Source organism: Denticeps clupeoides, chromosome 1, assembly GCF_900700375.1.
Source record: "Denticeps clupeoides chromosome 1, fDenClu1.1, whole genome shotgun sequence".
In the NCBI taxonomy this organism is placed as follows: Eukaryota; Metazoa; Chordata; class Actinopteri; order Clupeiformes; family Denticipitidae; genus Denticeps; species Denticeps clupeoides.
The window spans coordinates 30,161,033-30,172,099 of record NC_041707.1 but is presented as its reverse complement, the minus strand read 5'-3'; the positions used below and the strand labels follow the sequence as shown (position 1 = coordinate 30,172,099).

General features: G+C 43.4%; 1 protein-coding gene across 1 annotated transcript; it reads left to right on the top strand.

Annotated features, from left to right (window-relative positions):
- The first annotated feature begins 9,334 nt into the window (after positions 1-9,334).
- ankrd63 (ankyrin repeat domain 63) lies at positions 9,335-10,960 on the top strand. The gene has a single exon (XM_028994211.1). It carries the CDS (start codon positions 9,403-9,405, stop codon positions 10,822-10,824), a length of 1,422 nt encoding a protein of 473 aa, XP_028850044.1. The 5' UTR covers positions 9,335-9,402; the 3' UTR covers positions 10,825-10,960.
- Positions 10,961-11,067: the final 107 nt, after the last annotated feature.

The following is an 11,067-nucleotide window of genomic DNA, read 5'->3' as shown; positions in this document are numbered from 1 at the left end:
AACCGCCCTGCTGTCATGCAGATTGGTGCCAGGTGCGTCTCCAGGTGCCATTAAAGCTACTCTGCACTTTACCGTTTAGTGCATAAAATGCTGACCTTCTGCAATTTGAAAATGACTACATTTCATTCACTCTTGTCACTATGGGTCAGGTTGTCATCTGCAGACATCAGAGATCTGCTGGGGTGACATTTGTTTCACTTCAAGCCAAAAGTCTGGAAGAAGATGAAACCTTGTGGCCTGCCTTATATTGGCAAGGGCACAGTGTAACAAAGTATAACAAGACAAAAAGTGGGTCAACAAAGATGAAGAAGATTGTTGGACAGCTGTCAAATTGTGAAATAAGATGGTGTAGGCTAAAGAAGATGGAGACCTCTGCAGATGTAATTAGGCTGATGGGGGGAGCCAGTAGCACACTTCCTGTGTGGGCTTTACCTCCAGACTGCTCTCCCAAGCTTAATGTTGCAATCTCAACCCACACGCCTACACATGGCCTGTCCATGCTGTTGTCGGGGACAGTCATCGCCTCTCCACCGGTACCCCTGTGAGGACAGACATTAATGTTCAGGGCTTTTCCATCTGCTCGCACACTTTTGTTTCCAGAGAGAACCTACTGTGATGCATCCATCAAACATGTTCATCTGTAGGTTACGTGGCTGGTGTGATTGTGTAGGTGGGCATGCATTTTTTATTTCAGCATCCCAGTGCCAGTTTGCAGATTTTAATGAATGAGTTTGAACAACTCTGTGTGATTCATCAGAGATGTAGTCCACTCATTTTTTGGATAGCCAGATCAAACTATGTCAGTAAATATTATTGTGAATATTAAAAAATGATGAGCCTTTTACATTTGTCATGTCATATTGTCAGTATAAAGCTGGAAAAATAAAAGCATTCTAAAAAGTATCAAAAAATGAAGAAATCTTATCTTCTCTTATCTCGTCAGAAGTGTGCAGAGTGAACTCTGCAGACTTTGCCTGAACCAGTCAATCTCAAAACAATGCCAAATCTACAACCAGTGGCAAAAACATTACATTATTATAGAGTTATGAACATGGTTATTGTCATGTCACTGTATAAGACTCAAATGTCTAAGAAAAAGGAAGGCACAGAACGGTTAAATTAAAGTGTGACATGACAACAATGAGAGTGACAACCTCTGCGGTGAATTCAATAAGATGGAATAGAGTCGCTTCTCCCTACAGGCACTGTTGCAACCCCCCCCCCCACATCTCCTCTGTCATGGTCATGGCAGATGACTCACCCTGACCTCCCACAGAACACGTGCGATCTACTGCACCTTATGGCACTTTGTTCCTGAAGCTGAGAATACCACCAGTCTCATCAGTTCCCCCTGTCTACGCCATCCCCATCACAGTCCAATCAAGCCTCCAATACGCCAATTCTCTTCAATTCTGCTAAATCCAAAAATCAGTTGTTTTTGTTCGTAGTTTATGTAGCCCACATTCATTGAATGTCGTCTTGTCACTTTTTGAATTTTGGACACAGATGGAGCCTTTTCATGTTCAATTCCTAACCCAGTAACGCTTACAGAACAGGCCTTTATCTTAATCTCGTGTAATAGATAACAGGGACAGATTTAGTGTCTATGGTGCATAATGTGGTGCAGAAATGTTTTCTTTTCAACAAACCAGTTATTTTTAACTTTAAACCAGGTAAAAATAACTGAAAGGTCCTCTTTTGCAGTTTGTTTTTGGTATGAATAGAAACTCGCATGAGAGTTTTTCTTGAAGTGCTACCTTCTCTACCTGTAGTGTGAAATACTAGGCTACAGCCTATTTTAAGGACCTTTTGTGAGCATATGTTGAACTGTACTGATTTACTATTCAGGACCCATGATCCTTGCATGAATCAGTGGAATAATAGATGAATTTTTTTTTACTTAGCAACTACAAAATATGATGATGACATTTTTACCTTAAACAGCATATACAATATTGCCTCTATCTTAAGCTAATAAAGATGAATGAAGAATGAAGAATTTCTTTTTGTTCTTAGAATCAAATATACACATATATCAGGAACCTATGCATACCATGTGTTGTTTATAGTTTTTTCCCTTATGTGTTAAATTCTGGTTGCATCACACAGCAGCATTTTCCTATAAACAATTAGTATTGCCCAAAGGTATTAAGGGCAAAACATAGGAGGCACCCTGGGCACAAGCAGACTTTTCTCAGGGCATCCTTAATGTCTTCTCATAAAAACATGTTAGAATAACACAAGCTGCCTGCATACAAGCATTCCCAAAATGACAAGCATAAAAAGAGCTGAGTGAGAGAGAGAGACAAAAAGTGTAACAAAAATTTATTTTTTAAAAATGCCATGCATTTTTTCTCTCAGAAGCACAAGGTCTGCAGCTAAGCTATTTATTAAAAACTACATGCCTTTCATGATCAGGAGAGATGAACAACCTTGGTTTCTAAGTGGTATTCAATAGAATTACACACACACTCACACACACACACCCAATGAGAAAGGCATAGGCTGTGCATGTTCACCTGTAGAGTGTGTGCGGCGGCATGCAAGCATCCAATAGGAGCAGTAACATTATTCTCTGTATTAAAGATCTTTCTGAATAGAAGCAGACCCACCTTTGACACCTTTGTCTTTAAATGTGCAGCAATCAGAAGGACAGATTTAAAAGAGCTGAAGGATAAGCCAATTTATTATGTTTGATATGAAAGTTTGGAATGCACAAAATAAATTGAATGTCAGGTTATTAATTCTAAGTAGCCCAATACTTTAGAAGTGTGTAATATATCCAAAATCTGTGCACATGCAGCATTATTTATTTTATGACCATTTTATGAGCTCCAGTACTACTTACACCTGCATGCATGTTTCTTTGCTTAATCTGAAAGATCTTCTTGCTCAGAGATCATAAGGCAGCTGTTATCCTGCAACCTATTTTTCCAGCTTTTTACTACACAACCCAGTTATATCTCCTATTGGCCAATGTATGAAGCAGTCAGGGCCAAGAAGGAGAAGCAAACAATGGCTGAGGCTCTTGGCATGCTTGATTTACCCATCCAATAAAGGTTTCAGTTGGTTCAGAAATAACTGGGCAAGGGCATGAATCTGTTCGTAAGGTTTCATTGTTGTTTTGCATTGGTCTCTTTCTTCCAGTGGATTACACAGTTTCTTTCAGAACTGTTTTCTTGGACTATGTTGAACCTCCTGATCCCACAATTAAACTTGCTCCATGCAACATTCCGCACATTTCAACAAATGATCTGGTAGCATATTCTGTGATTTAGAAAGATGGAAAGAAAGCCCCCCATCAGCTAATTCTCAGTTGTCCAAGACTTTAAGTGGAAAAGCTGACATTAAGCTTCCCAAAATCAGAAGACTAACACTCCCTGCTAATAGCCATCTGTCTTATTGGCAAGTAGGGAGGCAGTAATTGATGGGGGGGAATACACAATAGTCTTTTGGGAAGGGGGTTATCTGTGAACGTTAGCATCTGTGCCTGTGCTGTAATTTATAGAACAACCTTACAATGTTGCCAGAATGCTTCACAGAACACTTCACCCAGATTGACTGCTCTTTTTGAGGAAAAAGCTCTTTTGGCGATGCATGCTCACACTTTCACTTTTCCTGAAGGAACTTATTCAGTCAATGCTCCTGTCACACAGCCCTGACCTGCAAGTCCCAAGACCTTACTAAGGAGACACATGTTCTGGTGCTGTGACAACAGGCCAGCTGCTTGTACCCTCTCAAAATGACAAAGTGTGAAGTTTCCGATGAACCCAAGCTGTTGTGTGTCCTTGTTTCAAATCAAAGGACATTACAGGAAATGGAAGGTAATAAAAAGAGGGCTGACAGCTGCAAAGAGAAAGTTCAATCAGGCAAACCCATTTTGACAGTCATGTCATGTTACTATTTAAAGAATTGGGGCACAACACATTGTATATTATGCAATGAAGAAACTAAATTTGATTCTAGCGTGAGTCTTTGTTATATCACTTATAAATATTGCAGGTGAACCTGGTGAAGGACCTTGTTTTGAAGTCACCTGTTCCTCCCTTACCTGGTCCTGCCACATATGTACTGAAAGCTTCAGGCATTTAATTAATGAATCCAGGCGGCTTCTCCACATGGCCTCTTATTTTTCTCATATCCTGAGCACCATGGGAACAGTAGATGGAACAGAAACAGAGAGCACACTGGAACTGGTTTTCCTTCTAAGGATTGAGATAAGATGCACCAGCTAATAAATGGAGTTACATACAGTGGGTGCGGAAAGTATTCAGACCCCCTTAAATTTTTTCGCTCTTTGTTATATTGCAGCCATTTATAAAATGAATAAAGCTCATTTTTCCTTATTAATTAACACACAGCACCCCATATTGACAGAAAAACAAAGACATTTTTTACTAACATTAACAAGTCCATCCGCGTGACCAGGAGAAACAAGGTGACTGTCGCCAGTCATTATTTTGCCCTAACCAGCAAAAGACTACGCCAACTCAGCGTCTACTTCAAGTAGACCTGGTCCTTATTGTCTCCTGTCCTGTTTTTCTGCCTCTTCATCCTGTCCATCCCGTGTGTTGTTTTGCCACACGAACGTCAACATACATGGATGTTGCAGCTCATGCTGGTTTTACGTTTGCAGAACAAAGCAATGGAAACTCGCCTACCTCCTTGTGTCCCTCCGCACCGGGGTTATCGTTTTTACCTCCATCTCTGAAGGTAAAAGGAAAACATTCATCTAGACTCTTCTCCGTCTTGGCCCCTCGGTGGTGGAATGAACTTCCCCTCAAGGTCAGAACAGCTCAGTCACTGAGCACCTTCAAACGACAGCTCAAGACCTTCCTCTTTAAAGAATATTTAGATTAAATTGTAATTTTCTTGTTGTACTTTGTGTACAGAATCTACAACAGAGTGAATAAAATAGATGTATTCATAGTTGTGGTCCTAGTGAACCGGAATTGATCTCTTCATCGATGGTAACTTAAGCACGTTGTAAGTCGCTCTGGATAAGGGCGCCTGCCAAATGCCGTAAATGTAAATGTAAATGTACCTACACGCAGTGGACAGCATTTTTGGTCTGTCTAGAGATGCTTAATTGGGTTTAATTCAAGAACAGTCACAGAGTTGTTGTGAAACCACTCCTTCATTATTTTAGCTGTGTGCTTAGGGTAATTGTCTTGTTAGAAGGTGAACCTTCAGCCTAGTCTCAGGTCCTGAGCACTCTGGAGAAGGTTTTCGTCCAGGATATCCCTGTACTTGATCGCATTCATCTTTCCCTTTATTGCAACCAGTTGTCATGTCCCTGCAGCTGCAAAAAAAACCACAGCATGATGCTGCCACCACCATGCTTCACTATTTGGACTGTATTGCACTGGTGACCACAGATCTGGTAGCAGATCTTTACCCCTCTCTCTCTTCTTCCCCAATAATGCAGTTTGGCAGACAATCAGCTCTAGGAAGGGTTCTGGTTGTCCCAAGCACATGAACTAACCAAGGGCAGCAAATGGTAAGCAAATGTGCGCAGGGATTTTCTATAGAAAGTCAGTAAGGGTGACCAGCTTTACTCTCTGCTGAGCTCTAGGAAACTCAGCTTGTATTTCAGGAGTATTGGACACCTTCAAATCTCACTTTTTAAGTCTTCTTCAAAAGGTTTGCCATGTTTTTGCTTTTTATTGAATAAGCTGTGACTGTCTTTAGTTTCAACTGTTAATAGATCACACACAAGACCAATTCATTGTGTATCAGAGGCATCCTGTGCCTGATGATCTCCTACCTCTGACAAACCTTTTTGGCGAAATGCCATTTGTAATTTTAGTCCTGTGCTAAAAGTATCAGCCTCATCACATAACATTACTATGTAGTGAAATCTATTCCAGTTCTTGTGAAGGCGGAAGATGTTTCACCTCAGGCAGTTTTGATGGAATTTGATGGAACCACACTATATCTTTTGAGCAGCAAATTCTTATGGTTCATGCCGCCTCCTGTAGAGTAACACCTTAACTGCAAGGTTCTGGGGTTAATCCTGTTTGTATGATCAACCGTGATCACACCTTCTTTTTGTATGGCATCCACTTAGCAACAGCTCACAATCTTTCGTATTGAGTCATGGCAGAGTCATTCATTTAAATTAGGCAGGAGCATTGTCCGCTCATGACAGGCATCTTAATTTTACAATATAATGATGATTGCTCAATAGCTTCAAATGACCTGTAAATTGAAACAATCTATTCAAAACTGAAGTATTTATGGACAATTTTTCTGTTGATCTGTTGAAGTACACTTGAAATCATTGTTCTGTATAAAAAATCTAATGTTGACGCAGTTTTCATTCCTAGTAGATGCCAAGGTATGGAACATACATGTGAAGTTCTTTCCCTTTTAAGGCCATTTCTGTTAAAGACAGATATGGATATGGAGAAAGCCTTCTGTCCATGCTCTCCATTAATTTTGCCCATATTTGTGCACATTTTTTTCTTTGAAAGCTTGTGGATTCACACAGAACAGAGCAGTACCACTGCAAATCATAGTGACTAGCCAGTCTCTCAGAAGAAATGTCAGAACGTTTTGAAGAAAGCTTGTTAGAAAATGGTTAAAAATTACAGTCACTTTGACCAAGCACAGGGGAGTCTTTGGAGAAAAAATAAGATCCATAACACAAAGTAATCTCATTTACCGCTAAAATAATGTTCTTCTTATTTAAAAAAAATGTATAGGGCTCACAATTGATTCATTTTAAAAAGAATTAATCAAAGAGACTACTTCACATAATGTTACATGTGTGTGCTGAAGGTGTCAATAGAGCCACTTCCATTCCCATTTGCTTCACATTGCTTGAGGTGCTCTAGGTTTACACAACTGTCAGAGGGCCAATCAGCATGGCAGGAACAGGAAGCAGGACACATGGGGGTAGTGGTGGCCTAGCGGTTAAGGAAGCGGCCCCGTAATCAGAAGGTTGCCGGTTCGAATCCCGATCCACCAAGGTGCCACTGAGGTGCCACTGAGTAAAGCCCCCCGGGCGTGTGTCATGGCTGCCCACTGCTCACTCAGGGTGATGGGTTAAATGCAGAGGACAAATTAACTGTGTGCACCGTGTGCTGTGCTGCTGTGTATCACATGTGACCACTTCACATCTGCATGATTTTATAAAAAAAAGGCACATAATACAGGACTACATGTATCAACACAGACAGATAAAAGACCCGGTGAACTCAAGACACAATAGGACAACAAATACAAGCAACAATTTGTGAATACAATTTGTAACTATCGACACCTGAAAACTTTGGTCTGGTACACAGATCCGGAGTACCCCAAAGTCACCACAAGACAAGTATATATGCTCTGTGCTGTTTATTGCCTGTCTGCTCTGCCATATGAAATGCAGGTAATCTCAATCTTATTGTAAAACAAGGTAGTCAAATTATCATTACACAAAAAATTATTTTGCCAAAATTGTTTGATTAAAATTATTTGCTAATAATTTGAATGATAACGGCTGGTGTAACTGTGTGATGGATGTGGGTGTTATATCTCTCCTGGTACCCTAAGGTTTGATTATAATTGGATTTTGCCTGTTTAATATAAAACTCAGCAAGGATAAAATAGGGCCCAAGACAATTCGAAGCAAATGTGAGAAAAGCCATGGGGCGTTTCTGTAGCCTCTGGGCACTATCTAGCACCGGACATGTGTCTTTATTAAAGCTCCAGCAGGTTCACTGCAGGTTCTCTGTGTACCATCTGTGTGTGACTAAACATATATCTCTTTCGAGTCTGGAGAGGCACATTTTATCACTAAATATCACTAATTTTCAAGGGTCACTTGGTTAAAAAGAAACGTCTGGGCAAATCATTTCTCCTTTAATAAATAAATCAATTTAGGCCATATACTATTATACATAACATGATACCTTTTTTATGCTTATGCCTGTTAGCAAAGGCTAAATCAAGTCATGTCTCATATTCCAGGAAGAGTTTCTTCTCTTATTATAAGTCTCTGTCACTGGGATATTACAATCAATTAAGTACATTGTTTTGCTTCAAAGTCAGTGTTCTCTTGCCGCATCATTGCATTTATCAGACGCCCTTATCCAGAGAGACTTACAATCAACAGTTACAGGGACAGTCCCCCCGAAGCAACAGGGTTAAGTGTCTTGCTCAGGGACACAAGTAAGTGGGATTTGAACCTGGCTCTTCCGGTTCATAGGCGATAGTGTTACCCACTATGCTACTACCACCCTCTTTAATTGGAGAGGCGGGCCCGGACATACAGAATAAAAATGCCCAATCCAAAATTGCCAACAATGCCACTTGTTCACCGTGACATTGACAGACGCACAAGCGTATATTAAACATTCGAAATTCATCCTTAAATTTAGTCTCTGGGTGACAGAACTAAAAATACTCAAACAACTAGAGGCAACTAGCCAGCAGTGATTTCTGTAAATCCTGAAGCTATCATTAGGGAACTCTCCTCAAGTGCTACAATACATCCGTACATAGTTACAAACATCATTTTGTTTTATTGATTTGTTCATGTAAAACCTTGAGGATTCTTCATACCTTACACCGGGAAGCCAGCTAGCTCCAGTTTGAAAGTAGTGCCCCGGTCATGTAAAATTTTCATGTTTTGAATGCCAGCATAAACCCAGTGTGAGCCAACAGTTGTTTTGTGCATGTTTGAAACGTGACATGGCAGACTTCATCACCCAGTGTCTTCATCACCGTTTACTCTTTAGCACCAGTCAATTTTGCTGCCAACTGCAAGCAGCATTTGGAGACACGTTTTTGTGCGAGACATGATATCATCTCACAGCAGTAAGAGAGAAATGTTGATGTACCTCATACCTCTTCTGATGGCCACTGGATCACACAGTGCTTGAGATGATTTGACATTTAGCAACAAAAGGTTGAAAATGGAAAAAAATTCTGCTGATTCACTTCTCCCACGTGCCGAGGGGGGGGGGAAATCCATTAGAGTTGAAAGCAAAAGAATGGTCACCTGGGCAACGGAAGATGGGAATGAAAAGGAAAACTAAGATAGAATGAAAAATACAATCAGCCGGGACTGATTTAAACATAGGGTTCAAAACAGGGTTAAAATCACAGGCGGCGTGCATCGCTCATTGAGTTCCCCCCTGAGTAATTATTCCAGCCATGCCAAATATATTTGCTCCAAATGTAGCCACGAAGAAGTGCTTCTGAATGGAAGCAGGAGGCAGCATCAGCGTCCTCAGATGGATGTTTCCCTGGCAACACAGAGCGGGCATGCGGAGGGGGGAAGAGTAAAGGGAGGGGAGCTATAAAGAGAGCGTGTGCTCCTATCCGAGGCTCACAACACAGACCTAGCTGCCAAGTGAGTGAGAGGGCCAGAGAAACTCCAAGTCTCCACCTCCACAGGTCGCTGGAACTATGCTGAGACCCAAGGACCTGTGCTCCGGCTCGGGCACCAAGACGTTCCTAGAAGCTATGCACGACGGCAAACTCCACCTGGCCCGCTTTGTGCTGGACGCCCTGGATGGACGCATCCTCAACTCCAAGACAGAGAATGGCCGCACGCTGCTCATGCTGGCAGTGTGTCTACAGGAGGCCGGCAGCAGGTCAAAGTTCACCCAGCTGCTGCTGGAGAAGGGGGCAGACGTCAACGGGCGAGACGACAATGGCCGCACCGCGCTCAGCCTGGCATGTGAGCTTGGGCACCTGGACGTGGTCAAGCTCCTGGTGCAGTTCAGTGCCGACCCAGAGGTCACCGACGCCTGGGGCAACAGCGCGCTGATGTATGCCGCCTACGGGGGACACACCCCGGTTCTGGACTTCCTCCTCCGAGCGTTCAAGAGACTGGGCCTGAAGCTGGACCGCACCAACTTGGCTGGACAAAGTGCGATACAGATGGCAAACTTCTTTGGGCACAACCAGTGCGTTCAGATGCTAAATGGCCCGGGGAAGAGAGAGTTGCCGGGGCCGAATCGTGGTGAAGGAGGGTACGAGACACGCAGACCCAACAGACTCTCCAAGCAGGTGTTAGAGAGGTTCTCCAGACAGTTCTACAGTAAAAATGAGGAGGCGCTGCCACCGCTCTTTCAGAAGCAGATGCGGGTGGGGGACTGTAATGGGCTCCGGGCGCGCCGGTGTCAGCAGCCGTCCCCGGACAGAGCCAAGTCTCGTGTGAGTCCAACTAGGACACCTTTCACTGAAGGTGCTCAGGATAGTTTGTTTAAGTCCAAGCAGATTCATAATTCCATGATGAGAGACACCAGACTGTGGAGAAATCGAGATGTTGAGAAATGCAAAGATGGAGAAGGCACGCTGGACACCACCGAACACATTCCTCTGTGGGGGAAAACCAAGTCGCTGAACCTGGACCTTCTGAGGGGCAGAAAGCAGTCCTACCAGGGCGACGTGCACGACTCCGTTAACAAATTCAAGCGTGCTTCGCTGCAGGACGAGAGAACTCTGATGAAGCTGGAGCCTCGTCCGGACAAGCATTGCGCAGAGGACGGTGCGGCCGAGAAGCTCCTCCTGAAGCGGCGAGACGCGCTGAGACGCGGCCCCTTCCCGCAGCAGGAGCGGCCCGGCAAACCCCTCCTTCAGCGGCCGGGAGCGGCCGGCCTCGCCGCGCTGGGTACCCGCCTGCTGCGGCGCTTCACCGCGCCCGAGTTCGGGAGGCTGGCGCGGGACTGTCCCTCCGGCCAGGGCAGGGCCAAGATGTCCCGATCGGAGACCTTCCCGCTGGCGCACACGCACCAGAGGGTCCGCAGCCAGCCCAGCGTGGACAGCATCAGCGGGGTGAAGTGCGAGTTCGACAGCAGCTCCCACAGCAGAGCAAAGATGTGAAAAATGGGTGGAATGTGGATATCTGATGTCTATAAAGTACTTCAGCTCAGTTGTGTGTGATGCATATTCGTTACTCTGTTACTCCGAATGCTGCTGTGCATTAAACGTGTTCGTTTATTTAAACATGACGAAACAGCGTCTTCCCGTTTTCATTTTCTCCATCCACATTATTAATTAACCAGATTTCTGGCAGAGGTTAATAACTGGCCTGTAAAATAGCTAATTTTATTACACCATTTATAG

What these genes read in the sequence shown, in the direction of transcription:
- ankrd63 (XM_028994211.1), top strand. Translation starts at nt 9,403, where the DNA reads ATGCTGAGACCCAAGGACCTGTGCTCCGGCTCGGGCACCAAGACGTTC.